Source organism: Sitophilus oryzae, unplaced genomic scaffold (genome assembly GCF_002938485.1).
Source record: "Sitophilus oryzae breed Bouriz unplaced genomic scaffold, Soryzae_2.0 scaffold_1625_pilon_pilon, whole genome shotgun sequence".
In the NCBI taxonomy this organism is placed as follows: Eukaryota; Metazoa; Arthropoda; class Insecta; order Coleoptera; family Curculionidae; genus Sitophilus; species Sitophilus oryzae.
Window position 1 is genome coordinate 2,126,153 of NW_022146309.1, and position 25,683 is coordinate 2,151,835.

Consider the following 25,683-nt stretch of genomic DNA (forward strand, 5'->3'; position numbering starts at 1 on the left):
ACTACTGTAGGTAAATTAAATAAAAGTTAACTCCTATAAATTTAAAGATAGTCCATAAACTAATTTCGATTATGAATAATAACTACTAACTGTCAGAGGAAAAGAAGAAACTTGACATCAGCCATCTTTGTCGCCATTTTATTGAAAAATCGATTTTTATTCAAAATCTGAGCTAGATAGGTATAGGAAACCCTAATATAGTTTGAAAGAGCATTTGAATCTGCTTCGATTTATTATAAAAAATACAGGGTGTCCTATTTGAAATAACGAAGTTTTAGAGTAAAATAAGTATTTATAATAGGCCAGGAATTTTTGACACCCCTGTATACATTAAACGAAGCAATCAAATTTTTCAGTAAAGTTATTTCTCTGGCTTAAAAGTCAGCACAGGAATTAGTTCTGAAAAGCAAAGTACAGGGTATTAATGATCTATTCTAATGTAGCAGGCATTTTTAAATATATTTAGATATTTCAAAAACCAAATATAATTAATAACTTTTTTTGGGCCTAAGAATCCAAACATGAAATAAAATACAGGGTGTTTCATAAGAAAAAATATAACTTTGGTATAGATCTTAGTTCTGAAACACCCTGTACATTTCAAAATAATTTTAAATTGTGCACATTACCTCCCCACATATACTCATAAAATATTTTGTTTCTACATCTTTCCGTTTTCGTATAATCAACCGAGGCGAATGAGGTGCGCCACCCTGTATATTAGAGAAAAACTGACCAAAACGTAAGGCGAAAAAATACGCAAAAAAATCCACCCGGGCCCCTCCTCACAATGCCACCCGTGCCCCTGTGGCCTAGTCCGACCCTGGATCGACGTACTGTACTGAAGAAACATACGAGTAAAGAATTAGCGTATTTGCTTCAGCGTGATCGTAACGGAAATTATGGACTTAGCAGCATTTCGGAGGCTATTTCTGATCACTGGGAGTTAGCAATATTATTGAGTTAAAATAACATTTTTTTTTAATTGTAAAGAATTTAGCTGGTTTCCATATTTATAGAGTATTTTTTTCTCTTTCTATCAGTATAAAAAAACTTATTCACGTAAAAAATGGAGGTAGCAGGTTATCACGTTTCACTGACGAGTTTCTATAGTAAACGCCACGAATGTTTGGGAGTGATTCATCGGTCGCTACCATGTGAACTAATCTGTTCAAGGTCACATAAAACTTAATTCTAGTGCCGCGGTGTTTCAAGTCATATAATAATCAATATATAATCTGTTGTAATTTGTTGTTTTAACTGTCAAAGTCTTGTCAAAACATATATTTGGTTATAAATATAAACTGGAATGCCCCATTGGACTGACGCACAAAAACGAATCAATCAAAGAAACGCGATACAGTATGGTCTTTGCTTTGAATAAGAAGACTAAGGAAGGAGCATATCAAATATCTTAGGTACACCGTGATGGGCCTCAAATATGGCCGACTTAAATTCCGTTCAACAGTGTCGTTCTAATTTTATTTAAAAAATGTAAAACTATGATGTAGGGTAGACGTGGGGTAGACCCAATAATTTGTTGTTTTATTTTACGTTGTGAATAAGTGTTGGTAGTTATTAAAATTGTTATATAAATATATAATTCTAATAAAAATAGATAAGTTATAATAAGTATTTATTACCACAAACATCCCATACGCTACTGAAGCAGGTAAATCAAATTAACGTATCTAAATTCTTTCACATCTAATCTTTGACAAGTAATAAACAAAAGCCATGGCTGGGAAACTTAAATGGAAATGACAGTTCATTAAAAATAGTTTTTCCTCCAAGATGCAGAGGCGCAAAATATTAAAACTGTCAATATTAATAATGCAAATGTCAATATCTGACAATAATAAAATTTGATTTTTAACTGTCACGAGACATCAGAGACGTTTTTGTTTTGATTTTACGGTTTGATTTCGTTTTGATTTGTCGAATTATTGTAAAATTAAATTCCTTCAGATTTTTTGCCAGTATTCTGTTTTAGACAATTTGTTTTTTAAAAATGGTGGGACAATTTGTGTTTTGTATAGACTCTTAATTATTTTTTATCATGGAGTTTAATTGTTGTACACCTGGTTTCCGAAGGATACAATGGTAAGTAAATTAAACATATCTAGTTACAGTTATAGATTTTTTAAATTAGTACTGCAAATAAATGCTACTTGCTGAGCAGTTATTTAATTTTTTTTACGGTGCATGTAAGGAATTAAGGACGCGCGTTGCGTTATATTATCATGATCAACAGATGACTACATCTAATTTAATTTGTTTTTATTATTTCAGGTCTCAAACGGAAACAAACTGGGAATCTTGCCTATACCAAAATTATATAGCCCTTTCCAATTCACTTCAAAGGGAGGAAAATTATGTAAAACTGCCTGCTATTTACTGAAAACTGCCAAAGATTAAATTATAACTGTAACAACTTAATATATACTATTTCTAGTCTTTTTAATATTTTTTTTTAATTAATATCCGACATATAAGAACACTTTGTATGGTTTTAATTAAGTTGATTTATCGTTTATAATATGTTCGACCTAATTAAAAGCACACAAAGTGTTCTTACATGTATTTCTAAATTTATTTTAAATTAACTAAAACAACCCCCTTCCCCGCACCCCTCTACTCCATTAGTATTTCTTCCTCCGACTACCAGAGGCGCCGTTGTATAATAAAATTGAAATGTATTATAAGTTGCCTATCTATTTAATAGTATAAGTCTTTTATCTATGATAAAAGCTAAAATGCAAGAAAAATATATAATTTAGTTAATTTAAGTGAATTTCATAAATGATCGGTTTACTACACGTATGTATATTATATAGTCACTTACTAGCGAAAAGTTGTTCCATTATTTCACTCAATTTTTGCCGAGATCTACCGCACGCTACACAACCAACTATTTTAGAGTCTTTTTCGATAAATCGCGATAGTGTCACTGTTAATTTAAGTTCTGCTATAATTTCCATCTAGATTTACTACCTTTATACAACTATCAGTAGTAGAATAAATAATAAATAACATAAAATAAGCTCCGTAAAGACTGACAAATCCACAAAATTTCAAATCAAATTCAAATGTGTCAAATGAATCGTCAAACAGATCTGTCAAGGATCCCCACCCTAGAGTGCTTCTATGGCGCTTTTTCCGCCCACTTTTTACCACCCCTTCCTTAGTCTTCTTATTCAAAGGGTCTTTGTCAATCACGCTAACATTTTAGAATAAGTAGGAGGAGCGCAGGCAGATGATCAGACCGGGCCTTTAAAACCTACGTCTGCGGTAAAAATTTACGTTTTTAATGTAAAAATGATAGCGCGCATGTCGATTCTAACTTCATCAAGCGATTAATCACTCCCAAACATTCGTGGCGTTTACTATATATTATAATGAGTTACTTACTTGTTAACTTTTCCTTTGAAACTTTCAATTCCTTTGAAGCTTTCTCCATGCTTTATTTCATATAGACGCATTTTAGAATCGCTCTTATCTGGTTTATTTAATTTCGATAAAACCGGATTAAGAAGTCTATATTCTTCAGTATTTTTATCCACTTCGAAGTCAGGGTTCTCAAACAGAGCTTTAAATCTGCTATCTTGAAGAATTGCAGAACTATTATTCTTTTTCTTTATTTGTTCATCAACAGTCATAAGTTTAAGTGCAAGATCTTTATTAACTTTGGGAAGTTTACTAACTTGAATCCTATCTTCCATTTCTTTTTCAATCGTCTCGCGAATCTTTTTCTTCCGGTATTCCTCAAATGCAAGTGGATCAGCCAAGGATTTTGCTTTTTTGTACAATCTAACGTCCAAAAAGTAACCGTGCATATAGGCCCTAAGTAATTTAGTTCCTATAAGATGGTCTAAACCTAACGCTCCTAATTCTTGTTTAGTGACAAATTTATAGTCATCATAAACTGTTTCTGAATGGGATTCTTCAAGTTCTTCAGTAAGTGAATCAAGAAAACTAGCCCATTTTGGGGCTGGCCCTAAACTAGGTATATAATAAGTTTGCATCTTGGTGCTTTCATTTGCTAAGAAGAATAACCCTGTATTTGGTACCAAACACAGATCATTAAACTCTGTAGAGGCCTCAATTGATGTATATAAGTTTCCCTAAAATCAAATAAACATATACATATAGGGTGTTTCTTCATAATATGCTAATATTTAAGGGATAGATTTTTGGACCTAGTCTCAGAAAAAAAACTCCATACGAATGTACGTCCTAAATATCTTAACTTTTGAGATACAGTGTGGTAAGATTTTCGAAAAAAAATCATCTATACTAATATATAAAATCCTTAAGTGACTGACATACTGATTAATCACGATCCTGCTCATCATACAGGTTGATTCTAGGGTGTAGAGGTTCCTTAAGAAGGGATTTTTCGAAATTCCAGTTCCAAGAGGGTGAAACCACCCCTCAAATATTACAATATTTTTTATTTAAAAAACGGTCAAGTTTTCGAAAAACGCTTAAAAACGTATATTTTATTTTGTTTTTTTACATATTTTAAGATTTTTTAAAAACGTATAGAGTGTGTTTCGAAAAATCTGGTCATTGATTAATGACGATCCTGCTTAAAGCGCTTGACGTAAAAAGCTGATTTTTGGAAAACAGATTGACTTTAGGGTGTAGAGGTTCGATAAGAAGAGATTTTTCGAAACTCGAATTCTAAGGGGGTGAAACTATTCCTCAAATATTAAAATATTTTTTATTTAAAAACCGGTGAGATTTTCGGAAAAACTCTTAAACACGTATATTTTATTTTGTTGTTTTATATATGTAATGTGTCATAATAATATATTACAATATTTGTTATTTAAAAAACGGTTAGTCTTTCGGGAAAACGCTTTTCGCAAACAAGCATAATTTATTTGTTTTTTTTACATATTTTGAAATTTTTTAAAAAATCATACAGGGTGTTCCAAAAAGTTGAGTAATATTGAACCACGATTCTGCTTAAACTGCTTGACGTAAAAAGCTTATTTTTGGCAAACGGATTTTTCGAAAGTCAAATTCCAACGAGATGAAACTACCCCTTAAATATTACCAAGTTATATAATAATATCGCCATATTGTTTTTTCTCATACTGACATAAATATGAGAAAATTTTATCCAGTTTGTATGTTAATGGAAATTCTTGCTTTGCTTTATCATTACCATTACAAATTATTAATTCGACGCGAACGAAGTCGCTGGTACACGCTAGTATCTTTATAAAATTTGATACACATCTTCTAAGTATCAAAATGCATTTTATTGCCATTTTAGCTATACATACTTGTATTAACACTCAACATTTAAAAAAAAATAACTGAATCAAAGTAATTCCTAGGAAAAGAGATTATATCTATTATACATTGGTATTACAAAGGAGCCATACATGGTCCGGCAATAATGCGTCGGGCATCTGTAGTTCCGAGAATAAAAAGTTTGGGAATATTGTTTAAGTGTAAATCTAAAGTATGTACGAGGATGCATTTCAGGAAAATATTTTAACTTCTATAGGGTGGCTCAAAAAAGTGTGAGTGGATCTTGATGAGTTTTTTTAAATGGAACACCCTGTATATTATTGCATTTTTGGCTTCCTTTCGGATCATTTTACATAGCCCTAAGACATGAGTAACTATATTTTGATAGTTTCAGAGATATTAATAAATAAATAAAAATTATAAATTTTTCAGCCTTTCTAAAAAAAATTATTAATAATGCAAGAAATGTCCTGAAATCAAAACTATATTATATATTTACTTTAGATGGTCTGTACTTACTTTGCTATAATTATGGAAATCGTAAATCATACAGGATGTTCAAAATTCTACGCCAAACTTTCTAAATATAAAATAACTTTTCTTCGTTTTTTAAATGGAACACCCTGTATCTTATTTTTTCAATAGATGGAGAATTAAAAAATTAACATTTTTTGTATTTAGAGTATTTCAAAATTTTTAACGGTTTGGCAGATATTCGCGGTTTTATATTTCATATGGCATTTTCCACAGTAAATTTTTATCAAAGCCACACAATGATTTTTCTTTTGTATTTTACCATTGAATGCGCCATATGAAATAACACTGCGTGTATCTGCAAAATTATTAAAAACTTTGAAATATGCACTTTAAATACAAAAAATGTTCATTTTTTAACTCTCCATATAATAAAAAAATAATATAAAGGGTCTATTTAAAAACAGAGAAAAAATATTTTATGTTTTAGAAAGTTTGGCGTAGAATATTGAACATCCTGTATAATGTAAGAACAGACCATCTAAAGTAAATACCTAATATAGTTTTGATTTCAGAACTGTTCTTGTATTTTTAATTATTTTTTTAAGAAAGGTTGAAAAATATATTATTTTTGATTTACTTTTTAATATCTCTGAAAGTATCGAAATATATTTACTCATATCTTAGGCTTATGTAAAGTGATCAGAAAGGAAGCCAAAAATGCAATAATATACAGGGTGTTCCATTTAAAAAAAATCATCCAGGTCCGCTCACACTTTTTTGAGCCACCCTATAGAAGTTAAAATATTTTCCTGAAATACATCCTGGTACATACTTTAGGTTTGCGCTTAAACAAAATTTCCAATTTTTTTATTCTAGGAGCTACAGATGCCCGACGCACTATTGCCGGACCCTGTAGAGAAACAAAAAATAAAATTGAATTTTATTTTTTTACAAATATGTTAAACAAATTTGTATATAACAGTAAAGCCTAAATTGAGATCGCTATATGTTTATTATTAAAATTTTGAATTTTCTGAGACTTCTTTTTCTAAATATCTGTATTCATGGATCTCTTAGAAATATACTTTTAGAAAAAAATTAAAATTACTTACACTATTTTTGTCCCACAGTTTTAATATTGTGTTATCCAAAGAATAAACTATATTATTCTGATAATGGAATTCAACGTTTTTAATAGGCAATCCATACATATGATCCTTAGTGATAAACGGTTTATCTGATCGTATATCGTAAAGTAATATTTGGCCAGTAGTTGTACCTACACCTAACTGCAATGCATCATTAAATTTTAATGATGATATTGATGGAAAACCTTGTAATCTAAAATAGAACCAAATATAGAAATTAAATTCAGCCAACCAACCTAACCTAACCTTAGAAATAATATGTTAAACGCTTTGAATAAGAAGACTAAGGAAGGAGCATATCAAAAATCTTAGGTACACCGCGATGGGCCTCAAATATGGCCGATTTAAAATCCGGTTTATCAATGTCGTTCTAATTTTATTTAAAAAATGTAAAACTATGATGTAGGGTAGACGTGGGGTAGACTCAATAATTTGTTGTTTTATTTTACGTTGTGAATAAATGTTGGTAGTTATTAAAATTGTTATAAAAATATAAAATTCTAATAAAAATAGATAAGTTATAATAATTATTTATAACCATAAACATCCGATACGGTACTGAAGCAGGTCAGTCAAATTGACGTATCTAAATTCTTTGACATCTAATCTTTGACAAGTAGTAAATAAAAGCAAAAATGCAAGAAAAAATATATACTAAGTTAATTTAAGTGAATTTCATAAATGATCGGTTTTACTACACGTATGTATATTATATAGTCACTTACTAGCGAAAAGTTGTTCCATTATTTCACTCGATTTTTGCCGAGATCTACCGCACGCTACACAACCACCTATTTTAGAGTCTTTTTCGATAAATCGCGATAGTGTCACTGTTAATTTAAGTTCTGCCACAATTTCCATCTAGATTTACTACCTTTATACAACTATCAGTAGTAGAATAAATAATAAATAACATAAAATAAGCTCCGTAAAGACTGACAAATCCACAAAATTTCAAATCAAATTTAAATGTGTCAAATGAATCGTCAAACAGAACTGTCAAGGATCCCCACCCTAGAGTGCTTTTTCCGCCCACCATGCATGAATACATGGATAGCATTATGCTCCTTCCTTAAAGTCTTCTTATTCAAAGGTTAAACGTAAAATTATCTGGTGAATGTTATTGATTATTATTTCTAAGGTCACTTTGAATCTGTATTTAATCTTATAGTATTATGCAATGTGATTATTGGAAATCGGATTATATGTACCGGGTGGCCAACTAAGAATGGACGCCGCGCCGGCTGTATCTCAGAAACTATTTATCATATAACTTTGGGGAAAAAATTCTAATAAGTAAATCGACCAAGAGAAATCGCTCTTTACCACTTTTTGTTTCCTAGCCTACTACTATAATTTGTTAGCCATATAATCCTAAGCGACAGCCTAACATGATTTGTTTTCTTAATATCTCCGGTTAGAGAGAAGATAGAAAGTTGCGGTTTGCGCTGATATTTTGGAAATTTTGTGCTCTATTTAACAGTAAAAAGCCCAAAAAGAAATATAGCCTCCTATTTAATTTTTTTATGCAAAAGCCCAATATCTGTTATGATGTCAAACAGCGCCCTCTAGCTACCACGAAAACAATTATGGAAACAAAATTTATACTGTAGATCATTAAGGAAGAAAAGCTCTTTTAAACGAGCCCTAGTTTGTTTAAATCGGCTAATCCAAACCAGAGTTATCCTTATTTTAACAAAAGCAAGTTTAAGCTTCCCCCACCACTTTATTTTATGAGATAGAGCAAAACACTCTACATCAAAAAAATTACAAATTTCTCGAGGATTACAATAGTAATATTTTTTTTAAAAATGTTAATTTATCTATTTCCTTTAAAACTATTAATACATTAAAAGCAAATTTGGTTAGAAATAAAGACAAAACGGAGAGGCTCTCTAAATCGGGAGTTTATTCTTTGAATTGTGGCGACTGTCAAGCGGTCTATGTGGGGCAATCAGGTAGAAAGATTTCCACCCGAGTACAGGAACATCTGAGCCTTGTCAATAAATACAGAAATTCGGATATAACTGAGACTAAATCGGCTTTTGCGAACCACTTATTAGCCACAGGTCACGATTTTTCCATCTCAGAAAACGTTAGTGTTCTGCACAAATGCCAAAAAAGTAAAAAACTTGATTTATTGGAGAAAATGGAAATAACTAGAGCTAAAAAAAGTCCGGTTCTTGTGTGCGTGAATGACATTTTTAATTTCGAACCAACATTAATTTTCAATAATCTGAAAGATTAATTCGGCCGTTGTTGAGTTCTGAATCTTTACTTCAGTAGTATGGTAGCTTGGTGGCTTTGCTCTCTGGTTCCCACCCGGGAGGCTAGAGTTCAAATCCCGCTGGGTTATTCCATTTTTTATTTTATTTTTGATTTTTTGTTCCTGTTTGTTTTTTATTGACAAATATTTGCCGGTCATTTCAGCCTCGTCTCAGTGTTGTTTTAATTGTAAAATGTGAACGGTGTATTTGGATTAATTTTAATTGTATTTGTAAGTTATGACGACCTTTTTATTATTTGTTATTTATTTAGGTTCTTTCTTGTTAGGTCTGATGATGCTCGTATATGAGCGAAACACGTGTAGCAGTTAACATTGTATAAACGTTGAGACCGAGACTTTGAGTCTTTTTTCTACTTTTTTAATTTAAAATACCTGTTCACTTGCATATTTTTGAGAAAACCCCTGTTTTCTGACTGACTATCAGAGAAACGCCCCCTAGCGGACATTTTTTGAACTTGAAAATAATTTCCAGCGAATTCTCTCGGTCGATTTACTTATCTGATTTTTTTCCCAAAGTTATACGATAAGTAGTTTCTGAGATACAGCCGGCGTCCATTCTTAGTTGGCCACCCGGTACTATCAAAATGCCAAAATAAGCATATAAATGTGCACGAAAAATTATAAATTATACAGGGTCCGGCAATAGTGCGTCGGGCATCTGTAGTTCCTAGAATAAAAAACTTGGGAGTTTTGTTTAAGTGCAACCCTAAAGTATGTACTAGGATGTATTTCAGGAAAATATTTTAACTTCTATAGGGTGGCTCAAAAAAGTGTGAATGGATTGCGTTGTTTTTTTTTAAATGGAACACCCTGTATATTATCGCATTTTTGGCTTCCTTTCAGATCACTTTACATAAACCATGAGTAAATATATTTCGATAATTTCAGAGATATTAATAAATAAATAAAAATGATCTATTTTTCAGCCTTTCTTAAAAAAATTATTAATAATACAAGAACTGTCCTGAAATCAGAACTGTATTAGATATTTACTTTAGATGGTCTGTACCATAGATTTAGGAAGAACAGATATTACATTGTGCATTTTAACCCGATCAAACAATCGGAGGTTGACTACGTACTGTAAAAACCAACTGAGATAGAGAAGGCGACATTACCACATCTCAAATTTGCGCCTATCTGCTTAGTTTGATTTGTAGAAAAGGTGACTTTTAAATTAATAGTTTATTTTTAAAGATGCATGCGTGATTAACCAGAGGATATATGCGTTACTATTAAAGGACATGTTTATTGTTTAATGTGCTGAAACGTCTAGAACTATTGGCAACGTCCCTGCTAGTCTTCCAGAATGAAAATGAGCCGTCCGTCCCACCACCCCTCGCGACGGCCCTTGGTCCGTTATAGCGTACTACGTTTAGCTTACGGTGTGTTTGAAGTCGGAATCAAGTCCAAAGTGAACTTTTCAGTGTTTTTCAGTAGTTTTTGCTTTTGTTTAACGTACTTTTGAATCTGCGATTTTCAATATGGTACGACAGTGTCAAATGTGTGGAAAAATAAGCTCAAATTACCCGAATTTGTCTTTTCACAGGTAGGTATTGTTTCCGCTGCGCCGTAATCGCCGTACATAGGCGTCCCACAAGGGAGCCTCTCACAATTAAAATAATTTCTAATTATATTTGTTGAATTTTGAGCTATTAAAACAGGAACGTAGTAGCCGGTAATTTAATTATAATTCGACTCAATTACTACTTAACTGTTGTAGATCATAACAAATTTGAATATAAACGTTGCATTTGAAACTTTATTATAAGCCCGAAAGTTACATTTTTTTCTTAAAATTGCGTCATATTTTGGTCATTATATACGATATTCTAAAGGAATTTTGCTCAACAAATACGTAGGTGTTTACCCGCCCTTTTTTACATTTTATTGCATTATTATATCTGCCCCTTCGGCCTCGTTTAAACAATCTTTTACCACCGTACAAATACCTCTTCCTAGAGTTATTTGTACGGTGTGTTTACCTTTTTTTTAGAATGGGACGAACTGTAAATAATTTTTAGGCTACTAGTTTTATACATACCTATATACAGAGTGACCCAGGCCTCCAAAAAAGCTTTTTACCTATTATGTTTTTGGTTTGTCGCACATTTTCAAAATATGTTTGTCAACATACAGGGTGATTCAAACCACAATACATATGCTTAATACAGTTCATGAAGATTCAGACATTTTTCTAAAATTTGATTGTCTGATGAAGCTACCTTTAAAAGTAATGGGTTTGTAAATAAACGTAATATTCAATATTATGCGACAGAAATCCCATACTGTAGCACACAGATTTGATACTTTTAATAATAAATGCCTTCTATTGAGAGACTAAAAGGTAATTGCCTCATATCAGAGCCATCATAATACAAGAAGAAGACCCAAAGTCAAATCTTGTCTTATATTTTCAAAAAAACACAATTTTCTCATTAAATATTCATTTTAGGTATAGGAAGTTATTAATAATACAAGATTAAACAACTATTACACAGTACTTCACAGGAAGCTATCGATTGCGAACTAACTAAATCATTACTAATTACTAATTTTGAAAAGTTCTTTTTAAGATCAAAAAAGGTAAAACTAAAACCTAAACTATCATTTGAGATTAAACGGGAAGTTCTAAATAATGTTGCCTATTCTAAACAAGAAAAAATTATTTATAAGTTTTATAACATCTCTAATTAAATTTGGACGAAAAGAATATTTCTGTTTGCTCTATGTAATTTTCTCAGGCAAAATACGTAAATAAAAATTACTTTTTAAGTCAAAAAAGTCAAAAAGACTGTCCTTTTCAAAAAAGGACAGGTGGCAATCCTAGGTATTTCTGGAATGGAAATTTAATGGTAAATCTACAACTTTAGTTTGAAAATATGTTCCGGCCACCTATGTTTACAAAAATGTCTAAAATGTGCTTTACCATTGCCTCCATATTCTGACAAAAAAAAATTGACAGAAAAGTCACCAACCACAAACCTAATATAGAACTGCTTCAGAAACTTGAGTCACCCTGTAAATATTCAAAAGTAACTGAAAGTTTATATAGAAGTAACTGAAAGTTTAAATTGAAAATCGACGTTGGAGCGATTTTCGAAAACTACCTACTAACGTTTCAACTTAAGTATATATGGGATATTAACGATATTATTATATTAGAACTTATAACAAAACTCATCTGACGAAAAAGTGTTAATTTAGTATATTAATATGGAGTAAAAATTTTACTAATTACTTTACTTTTACTTTACTAATTAAATTCCTTCCAAAAAACGATACGCCACTGGCCATTAGAACAATCCAAATGCGCCTAGTTGCCGGGGTCGGAAATTTTAGACTTCTCTGTCTCTTCTGTCCTTGTTTGACACATTGGAATGTTTGATACACTTCCAACGAGTATTTATGAATGAGATGTCCGGTCTATCTTTATAATGTCTTTGGTCTGTACTTACTTTGCTATAAATATGGAAATCGTAAATCATACAGGATGTTCAAAATTCTACGCCCAAATTTCCAAAATATTCAATAATTTTTCTTTGTTTTTTTTTAAATGGAACACCCTGTATATTATTTTTTCAATAGATGGAGAATTAAAAAATGAACATTTTTTGTATTTATAGTATTTCAAAATTTTTAACGGTGTCGCAGATATTCCCGGTTTTGTATTTCATATGGCATTTTCCACAGTAAATTTTTATCAAAGTCACCCAATAATTTTTCTCTCGTATTTTGTCATTGAAAGCGTCATATGAAATAATGCTGTGTGTATCCGGAAAACTATTAAAAATTTTGAAATACTTTAAATACAAAAAATGTTCATTTTTTTAATGCTTCATCAGATAAAAATAATATACAGGGTGTTCCATTTAAAAAAACGAAGTAAAATTATTTTATATTTTTGAAAGTTTGGCGTAAAATATTTAACATCCTGTATGATTTATGATCTTCCCCTAGGAGATGCAAGCTTCCCCTAGGAGATGCAAGACCTTGTCGTTGGTGGGAAGCTCCTGGTCAGGCGGGCTTGGTCTAAGAAGCATCTCACTCATCGTCTTGTCCCTGACTGTAGTGTCGTGGCCAGGGAATTGCACCAAGACATATAACGATACCGGGCGGGGCTACGGACAGCCTCAACCTTGGGGCACCGGGGGGCACCCCACTGTATTTTACCCCTTACTTCTACATGCGGGGCTCTGTAGAAGTGGACCGACTGTCCCTAGCGACTCATGGGAACACTATGAGATCTGGTAATAATAGTAATAAAAACATCACCGGTGAAGCTGTGGGAAAACCCCCTAGCAACACTGGGAACAGTTAACAATGAAAGTGCCAAGGGGCCAAACCCAAAGAGAACTACAGGAGAGGTGGCTGACACTTGCGTGAAACCATCCTCCGCAAGTGGCATACAAGTTACCACCTCTTCCAAGGGTCGGGAGCCTACCTCCAACCTCTAAACCCAACAGGCGACACAAGCTACCGTTTCGTCTACCCGGCCTGGGTCGTAGAAGGACACGGGCCAACTCCTCGACTGTGAAGGACACGGGTCTCCGTAGGAAGTCCTGGGTCTGTATGATGAGTTATAACTTAAGAAAGGGGGACACAATAGATCTCTAAGGTCGCAGAGATTAACCCCCCTCCCACTTATTCTAAATTCTAATTCTAATGATTTACGATTACCATATTTATAGCAAAGTAAGAACAGACTGTTTAAAGTAAATATCTAATATAGTTTTGATTTCAGAACAGTTCTTGTATTTTTAATATTTTTTTTAAGAAGGGTTGAAAAATATATATTTTTGATTTATTTTTTAATATCTCTGAAACTATTGAGATAGATTTACTCATATCTTAGGATTATGTAAAGTGATCTGAACGGAAGCCGAAAATGCAATAATATACAGGGTGTTCCATTTAAAAAAAGTCATCCAGATCCACTCACTTTTTTGAGCCACCCTATAGAAGTTTAAATATTTTTCGGAAATACGTCCTGGTACATACTTTAGGTTTGCACTTAAACAAAATTCTCAATTTTTTTATTCTAGGAGCTATAGATGCCTGACGCACTATTGCCGGACCCTGTATATTAAAAAACACAAAGTATGCACAATCAAAATACTATTTTTATATGGTTTAGAAAATATGATTATTTCACAATATATTTACATAGAGGGTTTTCTAGCATCTAATTTGGACACAAATCAATTTTTATATTTATGGTAAAGGATATTTTGATTAGGGGTGTGCTTTCTCTTTTACTAAATGTGCCATTTTAAGCTTTTTGAGTCCTACATAAAATTATGAGCATATTATACCGGGTGCGTCTCGAAAGTGTAGTAAGTAATAAAGTATACATACTGACATACTGTACAATCACTGATTACAATAATTGTCTGTCAGGGTCTGGTAAACATTAAGTACCTCAGAATTTCGCAATTTTTATTTTTTTAGTCGAAAGCTCTATTGCTATAGAACAGTTTAAAAGAAAAAAATCCTTGGATGAAGCACTTCTGAACCAAAAAAATTCATTTAAAAGTGTCTAAAATGCTAACGAATCTATCAGAGCAAATTATTAAAATATAAAAACCACAGCTTAACACCCTCCACAAAGAAAAGCTAACCAAACCAATCCACATTGGTTAGGATTTACCAATCTAATAATATTTTTGTAAAATCACAGTTAATTATTAAAATATAAAAACCACAACTTAACACCCTCCACAAAGAAAAGCTAACCAAAGCAACCCAAATGCTCAAAAAAAACTGTATGATCCAACAAATTTTTTGTCTTAATATGCTCTATTTACAGTAATCTTTCTAAGAAAACAAAGAAAAGTGTGAAATTCCAAAGTACCTAAAGTTTACTAGAACCTTCGGTCATTTAAAGCCAAAAGTAGATTTTTATTTCTGTAATTTTAAGAATGTTGTCTGTCAAGGTTGTCTTAGTTCCTTGCTAGACAGACCACTGGCCAGCAAGAAAGTATATAGTAAAATACGAAATATGAAGAGTTACTTAATTATATACATTTATGACAATATTAAATTTATATATCTTACTCTTTGTTTTCTGTGACACATGTAAAAGCACAATCCAATACACCGACTCTCTCTTTTATTCGTGGATCCCATGCCTCTACTCTGCCCTCTTGCGTACCACACACTAATAAATTATGAACACTATTTATTGCACATTTGTTAATTTCAGTTGCTTCACTGCTAAATGGTGTCATAAATTGACCTCTTTCTAAATTTAATCGATATATTTCTGACGAGGCGCCAACAATAAATAAATCACAACTGGGATAATGGTACTGCAAGTCTCGTCCAAATTTTGGAATTCTTAATCTGTAATATCTTCCATATGCTGCATGAAATTCAATATACCGATCACATTGAAGAAACACCAACTACAACAAAATGCATATAAAGTATTTCTTTTGTAACTTTTTCTTGTTTGAAATATTAAAGTTTTAAATAAATACCTTGCTATAATCATCACTAAGTACTTCAAAAGTTACTGCTTCTGAATCAAAACATCTTTCAAATTTTAAAGATAAATTATTCACATCAAAGCATTTTATTCTTGGCTTATAAATTCCACTAGCCAAAATATAGTTACCATCTCTTGAAACTCGGATAGTAGTACTGAGACCTGGCATGTCGAAATCTTGAATCAGTTCAATTCTTCTCTTAATATCCACATTTTTTTTAAGTAAAGACCGTCGTTTCCGCTCAGACAACCACTAAAAAATATGTAGCATATTTATTTCAATAAATTAAACTAGTTAAAAAATTACCTCGGGTAAAGATTTTCCTGCGCTTAAATTATATATTTTTACATCGTTTGGTTCAGACACCTGCATGATTTTACTTTTCTTCAAATTTTAGCAACAATATAAAAATATCATAAAATCCATTTAAAAAAGAAAAACAAGAATGTACTTTGTTATTTGCTCTCTCAGAGTATAGTATATCTATTTTCTCTTCCTATATTTTTTGATCTACATCTACAATATTTTTATCAACTCAAGAAGCTGACACAGGACTGAAATAACCTAAAAAACAAAAATAACCTAAAAATCTGCTAAAAATCTTGATTATAGACCACAGATAACATATACAGACAGATGCCACAGAAACAGTTTTTATGTGTAGTAGTTAAGTCAGGGTTGCCACAAGCTACACAATTGTGTACTTTGCTACACATTTGCTTCAATGATCGCACAACTACACCACAATCGCCTAAGCTACACATTTTGAGAATTTACATATTTCGTATAAAAAATAATACCAGAACAGAAAATCAGCCGACAAAAGCTGATTTTTTTGCTTTTAAGTTATCTAAGTTAGTACATTAAAAGCTGCCGCAAGTGTACTTTGAATTTTGAACTGACAAATATAATTTTCCGTCATCAGTGTTCAGGTGTTCAGTAAAATTCCAGAGTATGAATTGGGTCATGAGCCAAGGACCAATAGACCAGAGCCAAAAACGCCAAATAGATAGGATTGCTTAATCTCTTAAATAATACATAATACGTACTTTGGCCAAATTTCACTGCTCAGTTACGTCACTGTAGTTCACAGTCTCACTTCCGCTCGTTTGCATACGTGACTATTATTCAATTCCTATTTCACTTCCTCCCATGTCAGCAAGGACCACAGTTTCTATAGACAAATTTGGCTGATTAAACAGTCCTGAATAGTTTACAGTTTTTAAATAGAATTCTAACCGGTCTAATTTGTCCACAAAATCCTTAGTTTTGCGGCATCAATTTTGACGTCACTGCAATCCTTGCTGGCATGAGAAAAAATGAAATGGGAAATGAATATATTGACGGATATGAACGAGTGGAAGTGATATACGTAATCATGCTTTAAAATTTGCCGAACGTACGTCTTATTGGATAGTTTACAGATGGTTTACAGTTATTGGTCATGGATGGCTACACAATGCTACACGTTTTTATGGCCAAATTCTGCACAATCGAAAATTTTCTTGTGGCAACCCTGAGTTAAGTTAACCCAGAAATATCTCTATATCTCTGAACCGCGCTCTCCTCTGCCATCACACCATCACACCAATGATGAAGAAAGAAGTACTTCTTTCTTCATCATTGCCCAAGACCGTCTTGGCGTCTCGAGACGCAACTATAAATACGGGCCTTATGCAGAATTCCATATTGTTCTTTCACTGTTTGGGCTTCACTTTTTGGAGATTAGGCTGAGTATATTTGTAAAAAGCATAGATTTTTTATAATGTCTTTGGTAAAAAGTAATACGTATATGCATCACACCAACGTATGTAAAAAATAGTGTATTGTGACAGAGTTGTTAAACTACACGTAGTAATTAATAAACTACATTTACTACATGTCACAAGTAGTTTTTTAAATGTCGAGTAGTAAATGTGTAGTTTATGTAACTAATGTAGTTTTTTTAAATAACAGTGAAAACATAACCTAAAAACTCTGTTTGGTAATGCTGTGGATCCGGTGGCTGACCTTGAAACGAGTTTTTGCTGCATATAGTCACAGATACTACGCATGCGCAAATCGTCGATGTTGCCGGAGTGCAAGTTATTTTGGAATTATTTTCAGTAGAAAACAAATAATTTTAATTTTCCTTCATATGTGTTTTTCAGTGTTTTTTTGTCAATATATACCGTATGATCGAAAAAACGACGTCCAGTTGGCTGGGAAATGACGATTGAGGACATTTCCCATATAAATTTACATAAAAAATGACAGCGATCATTTCATAGTCATCGCTGACGCTATTTTTTTCGATCATAGTACGGTATATTATTTATATTATTTTAATATTTCGCACAACACGTGAATGCTTATTATGTATTTTCATAGTCAATAAAATTAAATAGAAATAAAACTCTAGATTCCTATAATTATTAATCTAATTGCTCTAGATTATTATGCAACGTTTAAAAAGGGCTTTATTAAAAATTCGGGAAATTAAAAGGGAAGTGCCCAAGTTTTTTCTTTTTTTTTTAATTTTTAAATGCTGTAGCTCCATGTCATGTTCATAATAGTTTTTGTTAACATTCCATCAAAACTACGGAGGCCTTAAAAGGCCTTTTAGCCTCCGTAATTAAAATTGTAGAATCAGCTTCAGCAACATTAACAGTTATATACCTTGTTTAATTCTGCTTATACATATATTGCATTAATTTTTCTGCTACCTTAAGATTTCTCTATTCTTACTCCTAATTTAGAATAGCATATATGATTTATAAACCATATTTTTCCTAATGGAAGGATGGAATAGGATATGCAAAATTAAGATATTTTAACGTTTATTTTATAATATAGTATTAAGATTAAGACATAACAAATATTATAAGAAAGATCTTAATATAAATCCCAAACTAACTAGTCTTAATTTGGTCTTGTAACTCAACCTTCACCATATTGTCAAGATTTGGCATTATAGGGAAATATAGGAAACAAGAAATTACAGTAAATTAAGAAAAGAATATCAAAGTACACGATATTAAATACTGTAATGTATTCTACGACACAAACCATCTCCCTTCTAAAGAGAAAAAGATAAAACATATATAAAGCTTATTTTAGTCTTATCACCACACTCTTCGATAAAATATATGTCTAAAATTGCTATTAATCCATTAACTTGATATTTTTAAGAAATTATCATGGAAATTATGATACAAACATTATAATCAAAGTATATTATATTAGTAACATTATAGGTAAAATGTTACCTCTATCTCCCATTGACGTGTATTGTTCTATAAGATTCGTCATGGTAGTACTTCAATACATCAATACATATAATCAAAACTATTGTTGCCTGTAAATAACTAGAAATTAAATAACTTGAAATAAAATAATTCTAATAAGTTTAAAACCATTAAGAAAAAATCCGTAAATGATAATTTTTAATTCTAATATAAATGTATAAATAAATGTTATTATTATTACAATTTTATATATCATTCCTTAATTTTGGATATCAAAATAAATCTGAAATTATAAAATTAATTATAGAATTTGTATTATTATTGATTAACACTCAAAAAAAATTATCAACTGCAAATAATTCGAAAATAAACTGCAATTTGGCAACATCGACGATGTGCGCTTGCGTAGTATCGATGATCAAATGCAGCAAATTGGGCTTCAAGGTCAGCCACCGGATCCACACCTTTACCATTTTAATAACTACCAACATTTATTCACAACGTAAAATAAATAAAAAAATTATAGAGTCTACCACACGTCTACCCTACATCATAGTTTTACATTTTTTAAATAAAATTAGAACGACACTGATAAACCGGAATTTAAGTCGGTCATATTTGAGGCCCATCGCGGTGTACCTAAGATTTTTGATATGCTCCTTCCTTAGTCTTCTTATTCAAAGGTGTGGATCCGGTGGCTGACCTTGAAACGAGTTTTTGCTGCATATAATAAATGAGTTTTTGCTGCACAGACATTACGCATGCGCACATCTTCGATGTTGCCAGATTACAAGTTATTTTGGAATTATTTTCAGTAGAAAACAAATATGTGCTTTTCAGTGTTTTTTGTCAATATATACCGTATGATCGAAAAAACGGCGTCCATTTGGCTGGGAAATGACGATTGAGGACATTTCCCATATAAAATGACATCGATCTTCATTTCATAGTCATCGCTGACGCTATTTTTTTTCAATCATAGTACGCGGTATATTATTAATATTATTATTTTAATATTTCGCACAACACGTTAACGCTTATGATGTATTTTCATAGTCAATAAAATTGAATAGAAATATAACTCTCCTATTCCTATAATTAATCTAATTGCTCTAGATTATTATACTACGTTTAAAAAGTGCTTTATTAAAAATTCGGGAAATTAAAAGGGATATGTCCAAGTTTTTTTCTTTTTTTTTTAATTTTTAAATGCTGTAGCTCCATGTTATGTTCATAATAGGTTTTGTTTAACATTCCATCAAAACTACGGAGGCCTTAAAAGGCCTTTTAGCATTAATTAAAATTGTAGAATCAGCTTCAGCAACATTAACAGTTACCTTGTTTAATTCTGCTTATACATATATTGCATTAATTTTTCTGCTACTCCAAGATTTCTCTACTCTTACACCTAATTTATGTGATTTTCTTAGCATAATGTGATTTATAAACCATATTTTCCTAATGGAAGGATGAATAGGATATGCAAAAATTAAGATATTTTAACATTTATTTTCCAGACAAAGCATAATATAGTATTAAGATTAAGACATAACAAATATTATAAGAAAGATCTTAATATAAATCACAAACTAAATCTTAATTTGGTCTTGTATAAACACAGGTATAAACTAATAAGATCAAACTCAACCTTCACCATAGTATTGTCAAGATTTGCATTATAGGGAAACAAGAAATTACAGTAAATTAAGAAAAGAATATCAAAGTACACGATATTAAATACTGTAATGTATTCTACGACACAAACCATCACCCTTTTAAAGAGAAAGATAAAAAACATAAAGCTTATTTAGTCTTATCAACACACTCTTCGATAAAAAATATATGTCTAAAATTCATTCTAAAATTGCTATTAATTCACTAACTTGATATTTTTAAGAAATTATGATACAAATATTATAATCAAAATATATTATATTAGTAACATTGTAATCTATCTAAGTGGACTGTATAATACAAATTGATTTGAGTCCGTTTGTTAATGGAATATTATATTTATACTATTTTTACAAATCAAAATAATATCTTGACAGATCAAAAACTAAAAAACTATTTTTTTTTAAATAAACATGTTTCGATGACAACGGTGATTTTTAGAATATCTGATATAAATTATAAAAATTTTATTATCTAACATCCCGCCGGCCTTGAAATATTTATTTCAATAAAAAGCTCCTCTGTGGGAAGAACACATAATATTGTAACCGGACGTTTACATAAAGAACCATCACTACATTTGAGTGTTACAACACGCGTAATTTTATCGACACCTTCATGAAGTTCAATAACTCGACCAAGTTTCCATTTGAATAGAGGTAGATTATCTTCTTTAATTAATACCAACGTATCCAACTTAAGGATATTTGGAAAGTCTTTAAACCATTTAGTTCGTGTTTGAAGATTAGAAATGTATTCACGATTCCACCGTTTCCAAAACTGTTGTACCATTTTTTGTTGGCGTTGGTAATTTGACAAACGATTTTCCAGTATGTTAGAAACGTCATCTTCCGGAACTGCAGTCAATGGTCTTCCAATCAGGAAATGTGCCGATGTCAATGGAGTCAAATCTTGTGGATCCGATGACAATGGAGATAGTGGACGAGAGTTTAACACCCCTTCTATTTGTACTAAAACCGTTGAGAGATCCTCGTAAGTGAGGCTAGTGTCACGAATTATACGTTTAAGATGGTACTTTACACTTTTAACACCAGCCTCCCACAAACCCCCAAAATTTCGTGCCTTGGGTGGCATAAAATGCCACTGAATGCCTTCAGTTGCTAAACAAGTACTTACATAATTAGAATTTTTATTAAATTGTAGCATTAAGCTGAATTAGCACCTATAAAGGTGGTACCATTATCCGAATATAAGTGTAAGCCTCGCCTGAAACAAAAACTTTTAAAACTGATAAAAAGCTTGACTAGTCAAATCGGTTACTATATCTAAATGAATACATTTTGTACTCATGCAAACAAAAATACATATATAACCTTTTACTGTTTTTGAATTTCTGGTTTTCCGATCCCGAATAAAAATAGGTCCTGCATAATCAATACCAGTATGAGAAAACACTGACTGGAAAGAAGATACACGACATTCAGGTAAATCGCCCATAATATAATTACATGTAACAGGATTGGCTCTAAAACAAGTTACACAATTTCTAACGACTGATCGAGCTAATCTTCTGCCGCAAAGAGGCCAATAATGTAATCGAATATTATACAGTAATTGTTGAGGACCACAATGCAACAATTTACTATGCTCGTACATCATAATTATTTTAGTCAAAGCGCATTTGTTGCTTAACACTATTGGATATTTTTGTTCATCAGATATTTGAGCATTTCTTATTCTACCCCCAACTCTTATAAACCCTGTTTCATCTATAAAAGGTTTTAAGCAAAGTAATTTGCTAGTTTTGGGTAGAGTTTGGTGGTTTTTTAAAGCTACATATTCTTTTGAAAATGATTGATATTGGCTCATGCGAAGCAAATGATTCTTACTTTCAATAATCTCAGAAACACTGAGTGGATCTGAGTACCTTTTTGTTTTAAACATTGAATGAAACGTATACAATATGCAAACACTCTTTGAAGTTTCATAAATGACGAAAAACGACAAAAATCAAAATTTGGTACGACTTCAGTAATTGTAGAATTGGCAAAAATTCGCTGTTCAGGTAAATTAGCAGTCGACATTGAGAAAGTGCGAACATTATCAGACAAATTAGAAAATATGTTAATAGGACCATTCCACCTTAATGAATAATTCAAGAGTTTTCCATCTACTGGGACATCCTTTGATCCAACTTAGGGTAATTAAAGAATCAGTCCAATAAAAGTTTTTTTCAATTTTAAATCTGCTTAGAGGCTCTTTGGCTTTTCTAACTAATTTTGTTACGAGTTCTGCAGCACAAAGTTCTAAACGAGGCAAACTAATTTTTTTAATAGGGGCAATTCGCGATTTGGAAACAAGCAAAGTAGAAGAAACATATTCGCCGTTGGCGAAATAAACAAGATACACACATCCGCCATAAGCTTTCTCTGATGCATCAGCAAACGCATGAAGATGTGTTACGTGGAAATTATCCGATAACACAAATCTAAAAATGGAGAATTCATTTAGAACTTGAATATTATTACAAAATTCCATCCAATATTCTAATAAATATGAAGGAATAGATTCATCCCAATCTAATTGTTCTTGCCAAAGTTGTTGTAAAATAATTCTTACCATTGACAACGACTGGACCTAAAAGTCCTAATGGATCAAATATTTGGCTGATAGTAGATAAAATCATTCTTTTAGTAATAGAACCTTCATATTTAAATTTCTTAATTGAATAATGGATTGAATCGCTAGATGAATTCCAAAATATTCCTAAGGTCTTATTCTGCTCATCTTTACCTAACTGCAATATATTTGATGATAATGTACTATCAACTTGAAAACTTTTCAACAATTCTGATTTATTACATAGCCATTTTCTCAACTGAAATCCACCGGAAGATAAAATAAATGATACTTCCTTCTGGAGTTTCAGCAAATTCAGAAATGGAAAAAGCACCAGCTAATAAATCGTCTAAATAAAAGCAATTTAAAATAACATGACATGCTTCTGGATAAATAGGTTGAAATTCTAAAGCTAATTGTTTCAAGCATCTGACTGCCAGAAAAGGCGATGAAGCACAGCCATAAGTAACAGTATTTAACGCAAAGCATTCAACCATTGCTTTGGGATCATCTAAATCTTTCCATAAAATTCTCTGAAAACATCTTTGCTCAGGATCTATCAAAACTTGGCGATACATTTTCGAAATATCTGCATTCATAACATACGGATACATTCTAAAATTTAAAAGAATCGTTAATAAATCGTTCTGTATTGTAGGACCAGCGAACTGCACATCATTTAATGACAAATTAGTGTCAGTCCTAGCTGAAGCATCAAAAACAACTCTCAACCTTGTTAAACTAGATTCCTTAATTACTGCATGATGGGGAAGATAATAGCATTGTCTAAAATCAGTATTATCCATAGAAAAATCTTTAACTTTAGTCATGTGACCCAATTTTTGATATTCACTAAGAAATGAAACATACCCACCTTTCAAATCTTTGTCTTATTGAGACGTTTCTTGAAAAAAACATAAACGTTTATAAGCCATATTTCGAGACAAACCCAAATCATTTAAATTTTCTTTTTAAAAGGAAACTTTACTATAAATCGACCATCAGAAGCACGTTTATAATTTTCAGCAAAGTGAGTTTCACAAAATTCTTCTGACTTCGAATATATTTTATTACACGTATAACCTTCTTCGATTTCCCAAAATTTAGCAAGATTTTCATTAATAGACAACTCTAATGAATGACACGACATAACCGTATTATTATCAAAATAACAAGAACTAATCAATCCAACCAAACCTAGTCTTTTGAATAACGGGTGTAGAGGGATATTTTATCTGTTTCATAAGCAGACACCTTTATGTTTTCCAATATTAAAAATTGATTTTTAAAAAATAATTCTAACTCAGAAAACCAAAGATTTATTTATTTTTAACTTATTTAATTAACAATAGAAAAAATTGATATGGTGACGGGCAGAGATTCGTTCTGCACTGCTGTCGATAGATCAATCCGTCGTTCGAAGTCCTGTCTTCGCTATTTATAATTAAAGGGTATCTTGCATCAGCATTATTGAACAATGAAGGCTGGATACATAACTCCTCCCTGCGAAGAAGAAACTCTAGGGTGGACTAACTTGAGTTTCGTTAATCATCCTTGGATGGGGAACGGGCTTCGGTTATTTTCTTTTCTAAAAAATGAAATAAGAAGTTGCAAAAATAATTAGAATGAAGAAGATGCTCCAAAGTGTCCAATTCACTGCATGGGAATGAATGTAGAAGTTTTCCATTGGATTTTCTTCTTCTAATTGAATTAAATGCATTTTATCCAAGGGTACTTTTTCAATATTTAATTTCTTGATTGGAATAACATTTATATTTGTCAATGTCTGTATTCCAGAAATCAATACAGGGTGTGTACTAATAATTCCTTGTTTATTAGTATAAGTCGCTTGTGACATTATAAATTCACAATTTTTCGGTAATGTGAATAAATATGTTCCTTTCAGGGCCATTACTTGTTTTTCTTCACATATAGTAGTTATTTTTCTTTCTTTTAAAATACTGCAATATAATGCATTTGATCTCCTTCTATGATGTTATTCTTCATATTGATAGATATTTGATTACAAGTTTGTGTATTCTTTGTAGTGGATAGCATTGACGTAACGCAATCTTCACTTTGAGGTAGTGGTAGGAGATGACTTTGGCCAAAATACTTTGTACTGGTCTTCATACATTCTTCAGTGTCGTATTGATACTCATGTTTTCCCAGGATAAGGTAATTTGAAGGACAATTATTGTTTGATTAACATTAGGAATAGAATATAAAATGATAATATTCTAAAGGATCTGGATGTATCAACGGAAAATTTAGCGAAAATATTATTTTATTTTCGTAAAAGAATGTATTTGTTTCTACCACTTTATAATAATCTAAGAAATCTTTATTTTTAAAAGGTAATTGTTCTTCATTATAAATATTTGACATATTATATAAAAGTTCTTTTAATTCTTCATGAGTTATTAAACTCGAATGCATAATCTTTAAATTAGAAAAACTTATAGAAGTTTCTAAATTTGTAAGAAAGTTCATTAAGACGTCAATACGTAACTGAACGAAGTACAATTGAT

The 25,683-nt window shown here is 31.5% G+C and overlaps 1 protein-coding gene across 1 annotated transcript in view; it reads right to left on the minus strand.

The window, feature by feature from the left end:
• Window positions 1-16,980, minus strand: part of LOC115880506 (nucleolar protein 10) — a 27,332-nt gene extending 10,352 nt beyond the window's left edge. Inside the window, exons 1-6 of the mRNA XM_030897722.1 lie at window positions 16,721-16,980; window positions 15,978-16,235; window positions 15,663-15,923; window positions 15,238-15,587; window positions 6,858-7,086; window positions 3,412-4,124 (exon numbers count right to left, since the gene is read on the minus strand). Of these exons, the coding sequence (XP_030753582.1) occupies window positions 3,412-4,124; window positions 6,858-7,086; window positions 15,238-15,587; window positions 15,663-15,923; window positions 15,978-16,043 (1,619 nt within the window). The 5' untranslated portion in view covers window positions 16,044-16,235; window positions 16,721-16,980. The remainder of the gene's footprint in view (window positions 1-3,411; window positions 4,125-6,857; window positions 7,087-15,237; window positions 15,588-15,662; window positions 15,924-15,977; window positions 16,236-16,720) is intronic.
• Between the last annotated feature and the right edge of the window lie 8,703 nt (window positions 16,981-25,683).